Source organism: Henckelia pumila, chromosome 2 (genome assembly GCF_033568475.1).
Source record: "Henckelia pumila isolate YLH828 chromosome 2, ASM3356847v2, whole genome shotgun sequence".
Lineage (NCBI taxonomy): Eukaryota > Viridiplantae > Streptophyta > Magnoliopsida > Lamiales > Gesneriaceae > Henckelia > Henckelia pumila.
Genome location: NC_133121.1, coordinates 133790086 through 133813020, shown reverse-complemented (window position 1 = coordinate 133813020; position 22935 = coordinate 133790086). Strand labels below are relative to the sequence as shown.

At 35.0% G+C, this 22935-nt stretch overlaps 1 protein-coding gene across 1 annotated transcript; it reads right to left on the bottom strand.

Annotated features, from left to right (window-relative positions):
- Positions 1-2035: 2035 nt before the first annotated feature.
- Positions 2036-3728, bottom strand: LOC140885172 (F-box protein At5g07610-like). The gene is made up of 2 exons (XM_073292122.1): positions 3604-3728; positions 2036-3238 (listed from the first exon to the last, which is right to left on the bottom strand). Exons 1-2 carry the CDS (start codon positions 3646-3648, stop codon positions 2129-2131), a joined length of 1155 nt encoding a protein of 384 aa, XP_073148223.1. The 5' UTR covers positions 3649-3728; the 3' UTR covers positions 2036-2128.
- Between the last annotated feature and the right edge of the window lie 19207 nt (positions 3729-22935).

The window sequence follows — 22935 nt, the reverse complement described above, 5'->3', positions numbered from 1 at the left end:
TTAAATAAAACTTGATTTCATTTCACTACTTCAACGGTGGTTAAATAATTCATTATATTTTCTTAATTGTCGACCATAAGTATTTCTTCTCTTGAAAAGTTTGTTGAAAATTTCAAATATTTTGTGAAATAAATAATACTGAACTGGAAACTTTTTGAAAACATCTAGGACCAAACCGTGAATATAAAAATATTTAGGACTAAATCGAGAATTTTCGGAAAACATTTTAAATTGATTGAATCATCAAATTTGATATACTAATTTTATAGGATGTTAAATAATGATGCATAAACAATCACATGTTTACTTTAATGGATCAATTTTGTGATTGATACTATGATTAAATGACAAGTTATAATTTTGTCCTATTATATAATCTTATTTTTAGTTTTTATTTGTAAAATTGGGGTTGTGATTTTTATTGAAGAAAGTAAATTATTATTATTCCATATGTAAATTATTTTAATTGACCAAAATTATTGAGTATAAATATTATTTATTTTTTAAAACAAAAGTTAATAAATCGAGGTAAAATTTTTTTTCCCATGAATAAAGATAAAATCTAATGAAATGTATTAATCATATATTAAATTATTATAATTCTTTTTTCATGTTCTATAATTTTTAAAAATAACTTTCATATATTTAAATCAAATGAAATGTATTAATATATCTTAAAGTATTTGAAATTTACATCCATGTTACATAATTTTTTAAAATGAGATTTACATATATTATTTTTTTAGGAAATAAATTAAGGATATTAGTGTAATTTTTTTTCAATTAAAAACATAATGATTATTTATCACACCATATATTTGTGATAAATTATCAAGGTTTAAATTTTAAATTAAATAACTGTGGATGAACTTTATAAGTTAATATGAACCCTCAAAAAGCAAGTAAACATGTGATTACATAGAATGATTAATATCTTATACTTATCGAGTAAACGCAACCTATATATCCAATCATTTCATTTATATACTAACAAATGAATTTATTGCAAAATTTTAGAATAAGCTGCCACAAGAATGACACACTTCACTAAAAAAGAAGGGAAAAAAAGAAAAAAAGAACGACACTTGTAATAAAAATGGGATATCATTCCAAGTAACATATTTCAATATTTATAATGTCACGTTTTATGTTCAAACAAATTCGCCCACCAAATTTAAAATCTTTGGCTACACCGCTGCAACCCGTCGTGTTAACCCGTTTTAACCGACCGGTCTAATCTTAATTATTCATCTTATCATCATCTTGAAATCTTTGTTAGTAATCAAAGAAGGTCTGATCTTGAGATTGATCTCAGGTGAGAGCTTCTCAAGTCACTTCAATATTTTTAGAATTAAAAATAAGAAACATTTTTATAAACATTTTTATTGAATAAAAATAGATCAAGGAATAGTTTTGTGTCTATTCAGCGGAATAGCCAAGTTACTTCATCTAATAGATCCGTGTATTATCCATTTCTTAGAACTTTCGGCCAGTAGAAATGAAAGAAGAAGTTTGTAAGATGAATTTTAAACCTACCTGTCAATAAGTTAATTGAGATGTATTTTTAAAAAATATACCCATTTAAATGGAAAAATGGGAAAATAGACCAGATCAACTGCATTTTAACCAACAAAGGTGTCATTTGAAGCATAACTCAGAGAAACTTGTGTGTGAGCCGATCACTTGGCAATATAGAATAAATGAAGCTTCACGCCTCAATCTTCAACGAAGATTGGCATATCTACGAAACATGAGAATTGGCACAGCCTGCTAAGGGCCACAATAATGTGCTTAATGAATGATACCATACCATCTGTACACAGTTAATTATACAGAATACATTACTTTCATGCATAACTATCACCTCACACACCATGCGCCAGTTCAATACATTCAAGCTCCAACCACAAATGCTTCTTAATTAAAAACTTCATATGTTTTTTTATATATATAAATAAAGTATCTTCATCATGAATTCTACGAGAAGAAGATAATTTAAACATACATGCAACATCAAATATATGCTACCCATCAACTACGAGTACAGTTACGCCAACAATCAAATAAATTAATACTCACCCATCTAGAATCACATGTCAGGTGCATGACAATCTTGAAACTCGTCCACTTAAAATCCTCCTTCCAAACAAACGAGGCTGTTCTTATGAGCTACAAAATTGTATACTTTTGGTTTGGTGTTCGAGCAATCAGTGCCCAACTCGAACGATTGAATTTCTCCTGTCTTAACGTTATACGCTATGCAATGTCTCTGAAAACATATCGTACTGAGGACCAATACCTCCCTAACTGCTAACCAGCCCAAGTACGTAACTGATTTCTCATTGCTGAACAAGTCCTTAAATCTGTGAAGCAGAGGTTTCAAATCAAAGCTGAGCAACATGGTCCACTCTCCAGTTTCCGAATCCATTTCCCAAACATCCCTCGATAACTCGTTGGAGCAATAAACAACCGATAGATTACCGTCCATTGGTAGAAATTTTCTGAATCCCCTTTCCAGTTGAGGCATAGGAAACTCGCAAAAGGTTTCAGTCTCTGCACTCAAAGTCAAAACAAACGTTTCACCAATCCAGTGTACGTAACCTCCAGTAACCAATGGAAAAGTCGTGAGAGCTGTCCTAGCTGTGAGAGGTAAGTGTTGTACATCAATATGCCGCCAAACTCTATCAACCCCAATAGTTAGCATAGCAATTTGCTTAGGCGGATTAAGTGGTTTAGGACCACGGGCGTTCACCACTTTATACTCCATGGAAGCTTCAACAAATGCTAATTTAAATTCTGAATGGATGTCTACAGTATGGGGAAATGGGGGAAGCGCGGTCCGCTGCTTCATCAAGGGATTAATGACATAAAGAGTATATATGTCTCTTGAATCAGGGATCAATGTTAAACCATTACAGCTAGTGCGTATGGCATATGCAAACCCGCAGTCAAACTCAGATATCTCGAGACAACCTCGTCGCATTACCACGTAAGTGGACTTGCCAGCCAAAAAGAGCGGTTGGATTATAATTCCACCTATTGAATTCCGAAGATGGTGGTGGATGAAATATGGAGATCGTATCATGAGGTTCCATTCTCGGCAAACGTGTCTCATCACATCACGAATAACTAGAGCAGGAAGATGTAAAAGAATATTGAAAATAATTTCTGGAGGAAGGCATCTCCTTTGTCTCTTTCTCGCACACCGCTTGCAACAACAATTGCAAATGATGGATACCTGTGTGTACTCAGTCAAGTCATGTAGAAGAACCATACTGAGTTACCATAAAATTCTACTCCTTCCTCCCCCAAATTAAACAAAAATGAAGAGGGAAAAACCACAAAAAAGATAGAAACTTAGATACACATTAAACATTACACTTCTTCTTCCTGAAAGTCGCACATTTTAGGACAGATCTAAAATGGGAAATGGGAAAGAGATTTCAAAAAATAGAACGAATGAACTGGATATAGTCCATAACCATTGAAAAATTGCAAAAAAAGATTTATTAATTTTGGACTAGATAAAGCGGAATGCAAATAATAATCCATTCAACAACATAAAGAAAGAATAATCGGGAGGAGAAATAAATCGATGGTTACCGGAGCATTTGTTTCAGCACCCAAGTACTTCCTTTCCCGAACCATGGGAGCGGTGGTGGTTGGCGGTGGTTCACAGAAGGATTTTATAATTAGTGTTATAAATCACAGAAGAAAAGAGAGATAGAAGTAAGAGAATTCAACATAGAGAAGAAAATTTAAGAGAGAAAAAAGTGTTTATATAAGGTGCTCAATCATCCTTATTTATAATTTTTTTTAAAAAAAATCATCCTTATTTATTGTTCTAAATAATAGAAGATAAATCTTTACAAATATTATCACAAATCTTCTAAATCTATATAAATAAACATAATAATTTATAAATAAATTTTTTATTTTTGATTCAACATATATTTTCTTGTATTTCAATTTATCACTGTGATGTTTTGAGATTAAATTGACGTTCTTGTTTGTTTTTAGTATTTGGTGTTTTATGATTTATTTCATAAAAATTTTAGGTTAATTAATCTGGCAAATTAATTGATTTTACGTCTTTTGAATGATATCCATAAATTTAGTGATTCGTAATTGTCATGAATGATTGGTATTTAGCAGCGATAGAATAGATGTGTTATGATATCATGACATGTTTGATCTAAATAAATCAATGAAACTAGATTTAACAATTGTCGTTATCTCGATTGTTAGATTTTAGAATTAATTGTTTTCACAAATCGAAAAGTTATTTTTAATCAATATGAAAAACTATCGTGTCTAGTTGATTGTTGATAAGTGTTGACTAGATGCTGGGTTTGGTCAATTAAAATAAAAAAGCACAAAAATCTCAGTGGTTATCCCTATGATTTTAAGGTTAATTGACAAAAACTACATGAATAAATTATGTATAGCCAATGACCAGTGATATAATTGGAATACAGAAACCCCTTGAATCAGAATTTGGTAAAATATTGAATTTCTCATTATTTGTTCATCCCATTCATTTAATTCTCGCATTAGTTTTATTTTTTATTTTATTACTGCAAACTAAAACCCCCCCTTTTTAATTACAATTTCTTGAAAGAAATAAACACATGTTTCCTAATTCGATCCTGCTCTCGTCATACACTCATTTGGAGTAGGAATTTTTAAGTTTGTTGACAAAGGTGCCATTTCAAATCTCTTCTCAAATCTTGCACGCATAACTCACAGAAACTTGTGTGTGAGTGTGTGTGATTTGATCAGTTGGCAACAAATAATAAATGAAGTTGTACACCTCACTCTTCAACGAACATTGGCATATATATAAAACATGAGAATTGGCCGAGCCTGCTAAGGGCCATAATAATGTGCTTAAAAATTAAGGATACTATTACGATACATAGTTATACAGAATACATTACTTTCATGCATAAGTATCACCAAAAATTTTTTAGAACAAACTTCATAAACCATGCTACTGCCCAAGTACGTGACTGATTTCTCATTGCTGAACAAGTCCTTAAATCTGTGATACAGAGGTTTCAAATCAAAGCTGAGCAACATGGTCCACTCTCCAGTTTCCGAATCCATTTCCCAAACATCCCTCGATAACTCGTTGGAGCGATAAACAACCGATAGAAAATTTAAGAGCGAAAAAGTATTTATATAAGGTGCTCAATATTCCTTATTTATTGTTCTAAATAATAGAAGACAAATCTTTACAAATATTATCACAAATCTTCTAAATTTATATAAATAAAGATAATAATTTATAATAACAAAATATTATTAGTTTCTTTAAAATCTTAATCCAATGGAAAAAATTCTAGTGATGAAAAAAGAGTACGATATCTTTTGATACTTATTAATTGTCTCATTAAAAATTTTGTTACCACAATGAGAAAAATCATAGACATGGGAATATGAGTACAATTTTTTTTCTCATAGACAGGGGGAAAATGAGTACAATTTTGATTGTTATCTATCTTGCAAGTCTTATTCCAATCTTATGCACTTATTTGCCAAAAAATTGATTTAAAAGCTGATTTATATGTAGGTATTGTACTTCAAAACAAAATATTTTTTTTCTTCTTCAAGTAAACAAAAACAATATTTTTAGCTTCAAATCCTTCGAGGATGTTTGATGTTTTTATATATATTAACATCAAATCAGTCCATCCATGACAAGTGCTAATAATATATTTTCTCAAATCCGTTTGAAATATTTTGAAAAACTTTGCTAAAATTTTCTCATATTGCCACATGTTATTGAAAATATCTACAAATTGTAGTTCAAAATAATCATCAATTTTCTATTATCGATCTCAAATAATTAGTGAAATCTCATATTTTAATATGCTCGTTATTCTTCAAAAATAGCATAATTCAAATTGGTTCATTGAAATAATTGATCGTTCACGCTTTTAGCATAATTTTTTTCATTTACTTGTAAGTAATATGAGATATGGTCCTAAATGACATTGATTTCTTTCGTAACGACTAACTTCCATTTTTTTTTTCACGCTAACATATTAAATCATTTTCTTTAAAGGGCTTCTTCGTCACTAAAGATGATTTGTATACATTGTTCAACTTGAATATAAATGAAGCTAAATTGTACAAACACTCTTATACACAATATCAAATAATGTATTTTGAGATTCAAACTTTGAATATCATCTTCACTTTTTATTTTATTGAGATCGATCTTAAAAATATTATTGTAGCTTCGAATTTTTCTCCCACAATGTTGAAAATATTTTTGTACGAGAATAACAAATGAGAAATTATCGGAATAAAATCTCATTGCTCAATATACTTGATCATAAAGTATTTTCAACATATTTACAATCTTTTCAAGATATTTATTGTAGTGCATTTGGCGCACATAACACATAACTGGTTAGCATAATATTTACCCAATATGCTACAGATATCTTCAAAATATGACACATTAATATTCTTAAAATAAATTGTCTTAATAGTTGGTTGGAGACAAATAAATCAACTAAGATATACTAGATATACATATCATTTCTTTCGATCAAGTTTTTCTTGATTATATATTGTGAAAGTTTTTCTCAATAAGAATTTTCGCAAAACATCATATTGTGATTCTTGTACCCACGTTATTTTTTCATTTCAGATAATATGAGGACTTCAATCATATGAGCTTTTATGACAGTGATATCGATTTCGATAAACCATAAATAAAAATTCATAAAATTTTCTGGATCTTTGATTCAAAGACCTTTCTATTTATCGATCCAGTAACTTTCGGCTTATTCGTTAACATATATGTGCATTATTAATAGTTTCTAGATTATTTATATAATTTGAATGCCCAATCGAATCAATTACGTCAAACTCTTAAAGTATTTGTATCAAATGTACTTTTAGAGCTCTTTAGCTCTTCTAAAAATATTAATTCGTAATATATTATTTAAACCAAATCAATATTCAATAGATTCAAAAATACATGTACGTCAATACTTATAATTATTTTATAATATCAAGCACATCATTTTTTTCATCGTCAATAAATCGATCTTCAAGATCTTTTAGACATTCGTATCAACATATGATGAAAAATTTTGGAAAGACATAAACAGTCTCCATAACTTTATATCTCGCTTGATAGATATCAGTAAAATCTTTTCCGTACTTCAAGTACAACATCATATAAATAGTGATATAAGATAACAATGTACAAGTACAATAATTGATATTGACGTATTTCTCAATATTTTGTGTCAAATTTATGAATCACGTACATCTCATTTCATATGAGAATAACATATTAGGGGATATATAAAACTCATTTTGTTCCTTCCTGTTTTTTGCTTTTCCAAAAATGGTCCCTCGTCTTTTTGGGCCGTCAATGTGGTCCCTAATGATTTACAATATTTCCCAAAATCTTCCCTCTTGTTTCGTGCTTTTATCAAAATAGTACCTCGTCTTTTCGGACCATCAATTTGGTCCCTAATGTTTTCAATTTTTTTTCCCAAAATCGTTCCTCCAATCAGTGGTCAATTAAAATTTAATTGAAAAATGTCCATGAAATTAGGTCGTGAAATTAACTTCCTCCCACCAGAGGCGGAGCCAGACTTTCGGTTCAGTGTAGGCATAATGTACTATAATTAATAAAAGAAAAAACATCAGTCAATCGACGACTATAAATAATGTATTTTAAAGTTCGATCATAAGCTACATATGGCCAGAAACACTTGTTAATTGTTGAGAAAACATCGTAAAAAAGATGAAGAACAGCACGTACAAAATCCGTAATTAAAAAAAAAATCTGATAAAAAATATAAACTCTACATTTCGAGAAATAAGCATAACATCATTCTCGATTGCGAAAAAACACGATATATATATATATATATATATATATATATATATATATATATATATATATATATATATATATATATATAATGAATGATTGAAAAACTTTGAAGGAAAAAACTGAACCTAAATTTTGGTGAAATCATGTATTTTGTATAGAATGTGAATGATGAACCATTAAGTAATATGAGTTGAAATTATTGTTAATCAAAATGTACGAAACTTGTGAGGAGAAAACATTGAACAAAAAGTTATAGACCATGTACCCAAATAATAGAACTAAAATTTAGATAAAAAATTATAAAATGACAAAAAAATATTATTATTATTATTATTATTTTGCTAGTTTTTTGGGTTTAAAAATTATTTATATATATATATATAACCTGTATATACATATAACCTATATATATATATACATTTTTTTTGGCAAAAACTCCTATGAGACGGTATCAGTGGTCATTTTTATGAGACAGATCTTTTGTATGAGTTATCCATTAAAAAGTATTACAATTTATGCCAAAAGTATTACTTATTATTATAAATATGTGTAGGGTTGACCCGTCTTACGGATAAGATCGTTTCACAGGAGTGTTACTCTATTTTTTTTAACCAGTGTGGGCAGCTGCCCACACTCCTTGATCCACACAAACTTTGACACGTGTCAGGTTTTTGTTTTTTGTTTTTTTAAAACAAATTTGACTGTACCTTCAACCATGGTTAGCCCTTATTCATGCGTGAAAAGAAAAGTCATATTTCACAAATTTCAAAGTTTGGCCGCCTTGTTTTTCTTCCCACAACTCAGATCTCTAATTTCCCACGCCATCTCACTCCGCCGCCGCCTTGAGTCCGCCGCCCCGCCGCTGCCGTGTTGAGTCCGACACCATCTTCCACCGCTGCCGCCCCGAGTCCAACGCCTTGCCGCCGTCGCCCTGAGTTCAGCATTGCACTCTTCTATTTTGAAGGAGGGAAAAGGTAATGTTTGGGGTTTAGAATTTTCGATTCACATTGTTCAAAATATATTATTACTTTCATATATATAATAATATCACAATGGCTACAGACTTAGGCTAAGATTGGTGTTTTTTAATATCTCCTCGAACCAAATCACGAAAATATTTTCTACCACCGTAAGCAACTTGGAGTCATTTGCACTTGTTTATGAAACTGATATAGGTTAATAGATCTATCAAGAATCAGAGTTATGGAGACAGAGTTCTTCCTATGCAATATCACCAAACTTTATTTCCTAGGCCTCACAGATAACCGCACTTCACTCTGCACTATTGGTTGGGATTTGAGGTTGAATATTTGTTTTTTTCTAATCCTACGTTCGAACGAGTTCCATGGAGTCATACCTTCAAGCTTTGTATTCGTGCGGGCGTTTCAGTCCGTCCAGATGAGGAATGGCTTCAACCGGTCAAGCCCGTAGATCGTTCACATCTAAATGCAAAGTTTGAAAACCGCCAGGATGAGCCTGTTGGTCCTTCAACTCGACCAGCGCCACCCTACCAATGAGACGGTTTCTGAACTTTGTGCTTGGGCGCATTATCAAAATGAGTGTCAAACTATCACGAACGCCCACTTGAGCTCGATGGAAGCCCTGATGCGCGGCATGGCCACACGGATGGGATTGGATCCTTCTATTTATCCCGCTCCACCGCCGTATCCACCACCGTTCGTGTTCCAATATGATGCCCCACGTCGAGAATTTACAGATGGTGTTCCACCCCCTGAGCGTGAGGAAGAAGAGGATTAGCACTTCGCTTCATGGTTGATTGTCGTTTGGGACACATTTGAAAGAACCTGATTTGTGTACTATATTCAAGAAAATTTGTTGCTTTGTTCGAATCATTATCGAGTATTATATTCAAGAAAATTTGTTGCTTTGATCGAATCATTATCGAGTTTCAGATGAACCTACTTTAATTATTTTATTTTAAAAAAAAATTTCAGTGTAATGCATTATTATAATCTTTGTTTGTTGATTCAAATATTTTAAGCATGTTATCCAGAAAAATGTTGGCTTATTCAATTTTTTGAATTAATAAGATAAATAACTCAAGATCAAAGACAAAAGTATTCACACTAAAAAAAGAGAATAAACATGAAATAATGATGCGAAAACAAATAAACAAACTCGCAAAATATTAAGTGCTGGAATGTTAGCTTACAAGAGTAAGTACATAGACAACCAACATATCACATCTTACTAACGAGAAATATAATAACTACAAACATGAAACAAATCAACCCGCATAAGAACCCAAAACAACAACAGACTTGTTCACGCCCATATGGTGTGTTCTTTGCCGTTACAGTAGGTAACACATGACTTGAGTATGACATGCCACGGTCATTCTCAGCAAATCCATTGGTAGAATATACTTGAGGTTGTCTCGGAGGATGTTGAAATGGGCTTGAAGATGAGTTCGCCGTGTGCTTGTTATAATCCATTTTGTTACCGCTATCAAATCTTCGATATTAGTTGAGTTGTTGTCCATGTCATATGAATGTCCGTCCGTGAAAGTTGTAATTCTAGCATGATACTCATCGCACCAGAAGAATCTATTTTCATGGTGGTGTCTTCAATTTCATTAAACCTAATGAAGCAAACAATTATAATTGTGATTAAAGACACGAGGGAATGAAATTATTTAACTAATATGCGGAAAATAAATTGTTTGACAAAACAAGTTACCTCAGTTTCACAAGAACTTCAACTGACCACGCTACCAAAAATATTAGATAAAGCACAAAATTTTGACAAAGATATGTAAGTGAATTGAATACATAAAAAAAATACTAGATTTAAAAGTAATTACAGTGTACTAAATACTAATTAATATTAATAGCAACCTAAGTACCAATCTGTAAATGATAATTTTTGGTTTATGAAGCTTGTAGCTAGCTATACCAATTCCCCAATGTAATTGTAACCACAGCTTCGATGATCTCATATCTCAATAAAAGTCTTCACATATAAGAGCATCCTACGACAATGAATATATGAACATCTCGTTCTATGTAAAGAAAATAGCATAACTACACAGCAAATATATGTTCATGGTGATCTCTCGTGACCTAGCTTCACAAAACACGGCCACCACACCGACGAACGCCCGAGTCGATTCAAAATCCAGAAACTAAAGATGGTTATTACAATTATTATTGCTGTTTTATTGGGTTGCACGAGTGAGAAAATCATTTCTTTGAAATGGAGAAGGTTTCGAATAATGCAACAAGCCAAAACGAGGGGCCAATACATCACAAAGCACCCAACATATAATAGATCTATCAGGATCGAGTTTCATACTTGAATGCCCATAATTTAAAAATAATGAAACCATAAAATAAATTAAACAAAAACAGAAAGGGAAACAATAAATTTAGAAGAAAGACATAAGGATTAATGCAGATCAATATTTCCATCTCCACCGACCTAATTTAGTGAGCTAATGTAGTATTAGATCCAAACATGCATCGGAGTAACAATTTATCACTAGTATGAAAATCCACCTAGAGGCGTGAGTCAGCGTCGGAGTCAGGGGCGGGCGGACTCCGTTGATGTCGAAGTCAGAAGCGGAGGAGCGGAGGGAGTCGGAGTCGAAAGGTTGAGCGTCGGAGTAGGGGCGGAGGGAGTCGATGTCGAAATCAGGAGTGGAGGGAGTCGGAGTCGGAGTCGGAGTCGAGAGGCGGAGTATCGGAGTCCAGATCTCATCTGGGCGACGAGAAGTGGGGAACAAAAGAGGTGGGGAAAGAACTTTTGAAATGTTGAGACGGGAACGAAGCAGTGAATAAATTTAATCTTTTCAAATGTTTAACCATGGTTAGCTTCCACCTTTTTTAATTTTAAAAAAATTGAAAACCCATTGCCACGTGTCATGCAACCAATGGATCAAGGCACTACCTTCATAGGTAGCATCGAATTAGCCACATCACACAACCTGCCATGACTTGTAGACAACATCAAGTAGATAGCTACCACACACACAAAAAATGATCACTTTTTTTCAACATACACAATGTAAAGAAGAAAATTGAGCCAACATCCAGAAGCCATCACACACACACACACAATCACACACAAAAATAACCTTTTGCCAACATACATAGTGGAGAAAAAGAAATTGAGCCCGAAAATTATCAAACTCATATCGAAAGACTCGCGGCTCGAGGAAGGTTACATGAAAGAGATGAGCCAAGTGTAGTGACAGTAAACAATTACCCGTCGTGCTCGAACCCGATCTTGACGCTACGTGATGAGAATGTTTGTGTTGCATATTTTATTATCATTTTATTGTCATTTGTGCGTGCATTCATTTGTTTTAATTAAGTTTTTGTTGGTATTTCATACATCGTGTCTACATTACATGCTCCCTTGTTTATTGTATAGAACGTAGCGTTTTTTCGAGGAAAAGATGGAAAAGCTATTGCGCAAGAATGAATTACAGAGCAACAATGATCAAAAAATCATATTTAATTTTATAAAAGTCCAAATCCGATCTTCACCGTACAGAATAAATTTCAAGATGTTTTGAAGCAGTTGTCCAAATTTCAGCTCAATCCGACGGCTAGATCTTCATATATAAATTTTTCAAAATCGCTGCTCGCTGGAAAAAAAGCTGCGCGCTCGATCCGATGAACTCACGCGCCCTAGCGCGCCTACAAGAAAGTGCAAGGCAGTAAGTTGGCATAAATAGGCGCGCTCAATCCTACCAATTCGTGCGCTCGAGCGCACCGAATTTTTCGAGAAATCTGTTTTAATTAGGAAACTTTCTTGGGAAGGACTCTAGTCTTTAAATACATCATATAACTCGAAAATTACTATCTTTTGGAGGAGAACGCAGAGATTGGAGACGGCTACAGACAAAGAAGAAACATCTGGCGGCTACGATTATTCTTTCTTGTTCTTAGATTTTAATTCTTCTAGTTTTTATTCTTGGTTGAGGAAGACGAACCCTTGAATTTATTTATCTTGTGAGATTCAGATTTTCATTATTTGATTTTAATTGAGTATCAAAAGTTGTTCTGGATTATTTTATGCTTGTATATGAGATTATAGGTCTGTGATTTCGCTACAAAATCTACTGCTAAATTAGAATTAAAATCCGTAATTGTTTGAATCATCTAATTTGTGAAGCAACTATGATTAATATTTTCTGCTGTTGAATTTGTTAAACCGTAGGAACAACAATTGACTAGGCTAAATACATCCGCTGGTGCATGTGTTGTCTAGATTCATCAGTTTCACTCATATGAATGCTACCTTAGATTTAAATCTAGATCGCTGGTATTTGGGTTAATTTATTGGTAAGAGTTAATTTAGAATGTTGTTTTCTAATTAACTAAAATTAAGGTGAAACAGGAATTTGATTTTCAATGGTGAATATTTAATGAAAATTAATTATTTTTGGAGAATCGATGATCAAGTGAATGATTTCAAGGGTGTAGTCAACCGATACCAAGTCTCGTTAGTTTATTGATCTTTCTTATTTTAAATTATTGCATAGTAGTTAATTTCAAAATCCAAATTCCCTTTTATTTATTTTTAGTATTTTTAAGAACACAATTAAATTTACCTTTCCTCGTGGGAATGATCCATACTCTCGCTACTACATTTTTCATTGTTAATTCTGAGTTGGATTAATTTGGGCGCGATACGACTAAGCGTTACCACTACGATTGCTAAAGCATTTCAACCAAAACCTCATAACCATCATATTCCAAAGAGAGTTGAGGGTCTTCGGGTTTCTATTCTCCCGATTTGGTGCGCCTCAATTTTGCGTGCTTGTTATAGAGTTTTAAATTTGATATAAACGTGAAAATATCGGTTATCAATGTGATTTAAGGGAGATAAGGGCTTTTACTACATTAATTTTTAAAAGGTCGCTGATGGGGCTTTAATTTACTCCATTATTTTTTAACGGGCCACTGATGGAGGGATGATTTCGGAAAATTTGTCAAATATTGAGTATCAAATTGGCGGTTCCAAAAGACGAGGGACCATTTTTGGAAAAGTGAAAAAAATGAGGGACCAAAATGAGCTTTATCCCCACATTATTCTTCGAAAAATTAAACTATAGTGTATCAACGATGTTCATCTACACGGTCACATTCACTTAAAAGAATGAACCTTAGAGAACTTCATAATTGTATTTTATTGAACAAAATACAATAAATAAGATATTATATTAAAAAAATAAAATTAAAAAATTGAACATACCTTTCAAAATTCTTGTGTGTATATCAAGTAGGTCTTTTTAACTCCCACAATAAAATTTAATATATCACAAATATCGTCTCACATTAAATTTTTATTTTTAATTTGCAAAATAAGTAAGATAATAACATGTAATAAAAATATTTTTTCAATCATTTAAAAATGATAGCTTAATCATATAATTTTGACCAAATTCAAAATTTATATCCACAATCAAAATTGAGGAATTTAAAAGCCAGAATCACAATTTATGGAATAAATATTTAACAACCCAATCTATTTTTAGACTATACAAATTCTCAAATCAAAAAATTATCACTAAATTGCATAATCAATATATCATGCAATATATTGACCAATAAAATAGATTCACAAAATGGGCAACCAAAACGATCCACATGTTGAGGTGTTGCGGGTCGGGCTGGGGCGAGTCATCCTACCAGTTTTTTTTTAAAAAATTATGGCCTATAAACCAAAGTTCTAAAAAGAACGAAGCGCGCTGTCAAACTTCAAGTTTTACAAGGTTAAGCGAGTTTAGAACAAACTTAAGCGTAAAAAAATGCTTTTATTTTTTGTATGTTTTTAATTATATCAAGTTAATTAATAGAATAAATAACATATAAACTTAAAGATTTTAAGAATAAATACATAAATTTTCAAGTTATAAAAAAACGTAAGTCTAAAAATAACAAATTATCTGAAGTAAAATATTTGTGCTAGGTCATGTTTCATCTCTTAATCGCAAAAAAAAAGTAAATGTACAAAACAAATTTAATTTAGATGCATTAAGGTGTTTTTTATATAAAAAAAACTTAAAATTATTAAATATTTATCATTTAAATAAAATTTAAAGGTTAAAGTTAATTTAAAAACAATAATAATTTAAATATTTTTTTAAATATTATATCGTGTTTTTTTTGTTTAATATAATATAATCAAGCAAAGTGTTAACCACTTTTTTCACGCTTTAACATAAAGTGAAACTTTTTGGTTATGTTTCACATTTTAATCACACTTAAATGACGCTTTCTCGTGTTTTTTTAGAACATTGATAAAAATATTTATTTTTAAATAATGTTCTTTAAAAATTTGTAATTAGTATTCGATGTTTTTTTAATATTTTATGTTATTAGTTTTTTTATAGTTAAATATTTTCTCATGTTATTCATATTATTTGGATATGTAATTTTTATACCGAATATAATAGTTATATCATGATTCTATATAATTTGTTTTATTATTCTATTTCTTATTTATTATTGTGTAATTGATAATATATGTTTTTCAATATCAAATACTACTACTGGTTTTGTTTTTTTGTTTTTTTTGTTTTTTGTATGTTTTTATTTTAAAAAAATTCGACGTGGTTGACCAGCATGTTTGAAGGATCTTCTCCCGGACTAACGTGATATATTACAAATCACGTCAGTCGGGTAAATCATATTTGTAATAGTCCGATTCTATTTTACAAAATTAAGTGCTTTAAACATGTTAGAAAATGACACATAATTTTAAAAGTGACAAAACATGTTTAAGGATTCATTATTTGGTAAAAATAATTGGAAAATCATATCTGAAACGTCCAAAACTGGTAGGAAGAGTCCCGGAGGTCTCAGACAGTTCAAAAACAGTCAAACGAGAACATTGAATCCAAAGCAAAACGTTGCGTCTGATGCAAAAATGAACGCAACGATCGGAGAACGAACGCAACGATCTAGGAGCTGTACATGTGTCCTTGATGAGGTCAACAAGATGATGTCAGCAGTGAGAACGGACGCAACGAACTACCAACGGATGCAACGTTCGAGGTCAGGGATAGATGTGCGGTTTGCATATAATTGGATCGACACGTAGCAGGACAGGTGGAAAACGGACGCAACGTTCTCCTCCTATAAATAGTCCCTCCGAGTTTCATTTTTGGAACACCAATTTTCAACTTCTCTCTCAGTCTTTAGTGTTTTCTAGGCGTTTCTGAGTGATTCCAACCTTCTTAAGCTTGGTCCGGAGGTTAGCGAGATGCTCCAGGGTTGCTGCGGAGAGGTGCCCAAGTTCTGGGGCAGTCGTCATCAGCGGGCTAATGCGGATGCAGGTATAGCTTTGACTCCTTATAGTAAATAGAAAGTATGCTATAGTCTAGTTAAAACTTTTAAAATAAAGTGGTAATGCATGAGTACTTTGAAATGTAGTAAGGACTGTAAGCTTGAATATAGTGCTGGTCTAGCTTGTCTAGTGTATGAGATACAAAAGTATTTATTCGAGATATCCAGATGAGTATGCATGTATTATGTGTTTGCATGCATTATGTGATTGCATGATTTTATATGATACAACATGTCACGACCTTAAAAAACTTTGATGAATAAAAAATATATAATGACAATGCATTTCACTAAAAGCGTTGTCTTTTAAAAAAAAGACAATGCTTTTAGTTTGAGCATTTTTGTGGTAGTGGTTGCACATATGCATATTGAGCCTTTATGAGCTTGTTTCTTGACCTGAGAGTCTTGATACTCAGTTTTACTTACATATATACACATATAATATTGAGCCAAATAATTTATTTCATTTTGAATTAGACGTTCTGAGAATTATAGCAGGGGGCATTGGCAGGCGAATTACTGCAATGACCAACTTAACTCTCTATAGTTGCTTCAGAGTCTAGAGGATTGAAGTACACATCATCTACCTCGAAAGGGGAGTTCGATGTGATTGTTTGTGGTATTTTATCCTCGGAATCCCAATCAAAGAAGAAGAGAACCGAACTACCTTTTGATTATCCAGACTTGATAATCTCGAATTTTAAAGACATACATTTCATATTAGATTTCTCCTTGAATTACATTGTTGATTTTTGAATACTTGGAAGTTGATGCATTTCTTTTGAAGTGTGTAATTGCTTAATGTGAGACCCCGTTTCTAATCTTCTATACTCGATTAATTAAACACAATCGAACACGAGGAGCCGCTTAAAAATGAATCAAAATTTTTTTTTAAAAAAAGGATCGCGCGCCCCCGCCGGGACCTCGCAAAAACCAGCGCGCCCCCGCCAGGAACTGCGCGCCCGCGCCGGGACCTCGCAGAAGCTAGCGCGCCCGCGCCCACGCCTCGCGAAACAACGGCGCGCCCGCGCCTACCTCAGCACGCCCGCGCCGTCAACTCGGCAGCTGCACTCCAGGGCATAAAAATAACATCTTTACAAACTCAATTCGATGATCCCAACAACCAAGGTTCAATCCATAGCTCGTACATAAAATAAGGGATTCGAAACACCAACAAAACGCGATTAACAATACAAGTTCGACGATATAATTTGATCGACTAATAAAAAAAACACAAGTTCAAATGACACAATCCTAAGACACGGTGTCTCACTTTTATCATCACACCCCGAGCTAACCCAAACGACTCGGTCCTGCTCCTGATCCTCCTGTTGCCAAGTACACATACAAACAAAGACAACAGGTTAGAAATATAATTTCTAAGTAAAAGAAACAGACATGCAATATCAGATAAACACCTCAGATTGAAATGCAATAATCAATAACAAATCAAAATGAGAATGAATGTGTGCATGACTTAAAAACTCGGGACTATCAAATCAGATAATCGAAATATCAATCGGTATTCGGTTGGGATCCCAGGGCCAAGTCTTCACAACAACTCACCGACACATCCATTTGGGGTGGATGTCGTTCAACTCAACCCCTAGACTTTAGAGCAACTATAAGAAGTATTCTGGCACTTGGAAAAACTCGAAATCCAAAGCCACTTCAATATAGCTCCCTAAAATGTCTATCTTCAAAACGAATCGAATAATCGGCTCAATATGAATGCAAGTGTAAACAATTAATCAATCAAGTTCACACAAGCAATTAACATGCAGTATGTGATTTTCGGGGCTCGATAATCAATCGAACTCGAGTATTCAACCCCATTCAAGTCAATGTCGTCTTTTACCTTTCAAGTCCGTCGAGGATTCAAATCTGAAAATAACAACGAACTCAAATAAATGATCAATCGAATCACAACAAATCGAAACAAGGAAAACTCAATCAATATACCGTCTTCGATTCTCAATTCGATCAACTACCAAGTTCGATCCAAACCCGAAACTCCAATCCAAATCTGAAAATGAAGATTATACGGATTCGGTGTCAATCCAACAACTCAAAAAAACCCGGAAATGAACCGAACAACAAACGATAATCCAAAACTCGATTTCGACGGCATAACGGCTATAACCGATCAAACCAAAAATCAACAACAACAAAAATCAAATCCAATCAACTCATCTCATCCTCCAAACAACCAAACAATCCAAAAATTCCAACCAAAACCAAAACCCATTTTCGAATTAATACTCCAAAAATCATATAAAATCCAAACTTCGATCTTTTTCCAAATCGACTTCGAATACACGATCTATGCTAGCTCAATAACAACATACTCAAAGATTATCAAATTCTGACAACCCAACAAAAATCAAAGTTTGAATATCGTAGCAAAACTTACGTCAAAACGAAACCTTTGTTGCGGTGATCGTGAATCTCAACTTGGAATGAAAATCTAACGGTCGGATCGTGCGAATCGGACGTAAGAAAAGCTTAAAATGTCGTCTCCCATGGCTTCTTCTCTCTCTCGGTTTAGGCGTGAAGGAGGAAGGGAGAAGGAGAGGTATGGGTGAGACTTGGTCAAGTCAACTTGCAAGATATATAATATAAAATCCCATTTTTGCATTTCAGTCCTTTATTTCTCCAAGGTTGCAAAGTGACCCCTACAAAATATCAACACGATCCTCAAATACTGAAAACTCTGATTATCTCGATTAAACTCAAATATAAATAAAATCGGGGCATTACAATTCTCCCCCTCTAAGATTTGATTTCGTCCTCGAAATCTGACAGATCACAGACTGAACAAGAAAGAATCATACTGAAGATGAACTCACCTCAATCGAACAACTCTGGAAATCGCTGCCTCATATCGAATTCGGTCTCCCAAGTCGCTTCTTCAACTCCATGATGACTCCACTGTATCTTCACCAACGGAATCGACTTATTTCTGAGCTGTTTCTCTTTTCTGTCGAGGATCTGAATCAGTCTCTCGAAGTAACTCAGAGTCTCATCAAGTTCGGTCTCGTCTGGCTGAAGAACATGCGATGGATCCGAATGATATTTCCGCAACATCAAAACGTGAAACACATCGTGGATGCCTGAAAGAGACGGAGGAAGAGCAATCCTATAGGCAAGATCGCCTATCTTTTCCAGAATCTCATATGGACCAATGAACCTTGGAGACAACTTTCCTCTTTTCCCAAATCTGACAGTGCCTCTGAACGAATAAATCTTCAGAAACACACGGTCTCCCTGATCAAAAGACAGTGGTCTACGTCTGACATTCGCGTACTTGGCCTGTCGATCTTGGGCTGTCTTCATTCTGATTCGAATCAACTTCTCCTGCTCTGCCATGTCGTGAATCATATCTGGACCCAACTCAGGTGATTCTGAAATCTCATCCCAAAATAACGGAGATCTGCACTTCTTCCCGTACAAGTGCAAACGAGTACTCAATGCCCCCTGTAGACTGTGCCAAAAGTGAGAAGTAAACCTCGAATCTCTGTTTGATACTATCGACTTCGGCACGCCATGCAATCTCACAACCTATCTGACATACAACTCGGCCATCTGATCGTGACGGTATGTCATACAGTACGGAATGAAACAAGCAGATTTCGTCAACCGATCAATCACTACCCAAATTGCATCACAACCTTTGACTGAACGCGGTAGCTTTGTGACAAAATCCATAGAGATATGATCCCACTTCCATTTCGGGACTGGCAAACTGTGTAATAAGCCACCTGGTTTCTTCTTCTCGGCCTTCACCTGTTGACAATTCAGACAACGGGACACAAACCTCGTGACATCTCCTTTCAACTGCTTCCACCGGAACTGAGTCTTCAAGTCGTTATACATCTTCCGGCCTCCTGGATGAACACTGAACCGACTGCAATGTGCCTCTCGAAGAATACGCTGTCTCAACTCAGAAACATCGGGCACAACAATACGGTTATTCACGAATAGCATATCATCTCTGAACTGAAACTCTGACTGATGACCTGATCTAACCTTCTCTATCGAACTCTGACTGCTCGGATCGGATTTCTGAGCCTCTCTAATCGACTAAAATAACTCTGGTTCTGCCTGAATCACAAAAACTCTGATGGATCTTCTATCGGTTTCAAACTCCAACCCAGAAGTACAACAATCTTCAATCAACTGAGAGACACCCATCGTAGAAAGAGATAAGGAACAAAGCTTCCGACTAAGAGCGTCTGCAGCTGCATTCGACTTTCCAGGATAATAATTGATCTCACAGTCGAAGTCCTTAAGCAAATCCATCCATCTCCTCTGTCTCATGTTCAGCTCGGACTGGGAAAACAAGTATTTCAGGCTCTTATGGTCCGAAAATATCTCAAATGACTCGCCATAAAGATAATGGCGTCAGGTCTTCAAAGCAAACACAATCGCCGCAAGCTCAAGGTCATGGATTGGATAACGAGTCTCGTGCGGCTTCAGCTGCCTCGAAGCATAAGCTATGACATGCTTCCTCTGCATAAGAATGCATCCAAGACCACGGTGAGAAGCATCACAGTAAACGGAATAACCTCCCGTACCTGATGGAATAGACAAGATCGGAGCGCTGGTCAATCTCTTCTTCAACTCAACAAAACTGGCCTCGCACTCCTCGGACCAAACAAACGGTGCATTCTTCTTGGTCAACTGGGTAATCGGCTTTACAATTGAAGAGAAACCCTCGATAAATCGGCAATAATACCCCGCCAAACCCATGAAGCTTCGGATTTTTGGCACTGATGTCGGTCTCGGCCAATTCATAACTGCCTCGATCTTACTGGGGTCAACAGAAATTCCATCTCCTGATACAATGTGGCCTAAGAAAACCACTCGGTCCAACCAAAACTCGCACTTCGATAGCTTAGCATACAACTGTTTGGCTTGCAAAGTCTGCAATACAATCCTCAAATGCTCTGCATGATCTGAACGGCTCTCTAATAGATCAAAATATCGTTAATAAAGATAATGATGAACTCATCCAAATACCGCTGAAAGATACGATTCATCAGATCCATAAAAACTGCTGGAGCATTTGTCAAACCAAACGGCATGACTACGAACTCAAAATGCCCATATCTGGTTCTGAAAGCTGTCTTAGGCACATCCTCGTCGCGAACTCTCAGCTGATGATACCCTGATCTCAGATCTATCTTCGAATACACTGAAGAACCCTGCAGTTGATCAAAAAGATCGTCGATCCTAGGTAGAGGATACTTGTTCTTGACCGTCGCTTGATTCAACTGGCGATAGTTGATGCAGAGTCGCATAGAACCGTCTTTCTTCCTCACAAAGAGCACTGGAGCACCCCAAGGCGATACGCTAGGTCGGATGTATCCATTGGCAATCAAATCTTCTAACTTCTCCTTCAACTCCTTCAATTCTAACGGAGCCATTTGATAAGGTGCTTTCGAAATGGGCTGAGTACCTGGTGCAAGTTCGATGTTGAATTCGATCTCTCGAATCGGCAGCAAACCAGGAATCTCGTCTGGAAAAACATCAGGAAATTCGCTAACCACCGGTATCTCAGTCAACTCAGGACTAGACCTCTGAACATCTACTGCATAAATCAGGAATCCTTCTGCTCCTCTCTGAAGCAAACGAGACATGGACAACGCAGAAATCAAAGGAATCCTGGATCGAGAACCCTTACCGAAAACTTCCAATCATCTGCCATCTTAGGTCTGAAACGAACCACTTTCTGAAAGCAATCTACTGTCGCCCTATACTTGGTCAGAGCATCAATCCCGACAATACAGTCAAAGTCAGATAATCCAAGTACAATGCAGTCAATCTCAATCGAATTCCCCTCGGATTCTAATACACAGTTTCGAACCATTCTCACCGAAATAATTCCTCCACCCAAAGGTGAAGTGATAGAAACAACATCAGATAATGGCTCAGCAAATAAATCATGCATCACGACAAATCTTTCAGAAATAAAACAGTGAGAAGCACCAGTATCAATCAAAACAAACGCAGGATAACCAAAGATCGAACAGTTACCTGCTATCACGTCATTCGGGGCTGCATTGGCCTGATCCTCTGTCAGGGCAAATACCCCCGCCTGCTGTCGAGGAGGTTGGTTCTGATTCTGGTTACCTCCCTGACGAGACTGTTGCTGGGGCTGAAAGTAATGAACTGCAGAAGCTGATCTCTCAGGCTGAGCTGGCGGTCGAGAAGAAATGCCGCTCTGAGCTTTATCAGATCCTTGCTGAGGACAGACTCTAGCAAAGTGACCCGAATGCTGGCAGATATTGCAACTACCAAACACGCCTCGACACTGATCACTTGGGTGGCGCCCTCCACACTTGCTACACAATGCTCCTGAAGACGCTGAATTCTGCCCAGAACTGAACTTTCTAGAGCCACCGGAGCTTGATGAACTGCTCCCAGACTTCTTGAACTGTTTCCCCTTCGGTCGATACTGATCTCGCCTGTTTTTGCCACCGTTGCCTCCCTCAACCCTCTGAGGCTGATTCGACTGCTGAGAAGGTTGGTACTGATACTGGGATTGCTGAGGCTGAAACTGAACAGGCTGATTCTGAAAAGATCTCTGCTGCTGTTGAGGAGCTACCTGATTTCCTCGCTGCATCAACAGTCCAGCTTCGGCTCCCTTTGCCTGATCCATAGCATCTGCAAAGTTGTTGGGTCTCCCGGTATTTACCAAGGTAAAGATCTTAGGATTCAAGCCATTGATGAAATGATCGG

Excerpts from the sequence above, each read along its gene's own strand:
- LOC140885172 (XM_073292122.1), bottom strand. The coding sequence starts at position 3,648 with ATGGTTCGGGAAAGGAAGTACTTGGGTGCTGAAACAAATGCTCCG. Across the intron at positions 3,239-3,603 it reads GTGCTGAAACAAATGCTCCG|GTATCCATCATTTGCAATTG; the intron begins GTAACCATCGAT and ends GAGTACACACAG.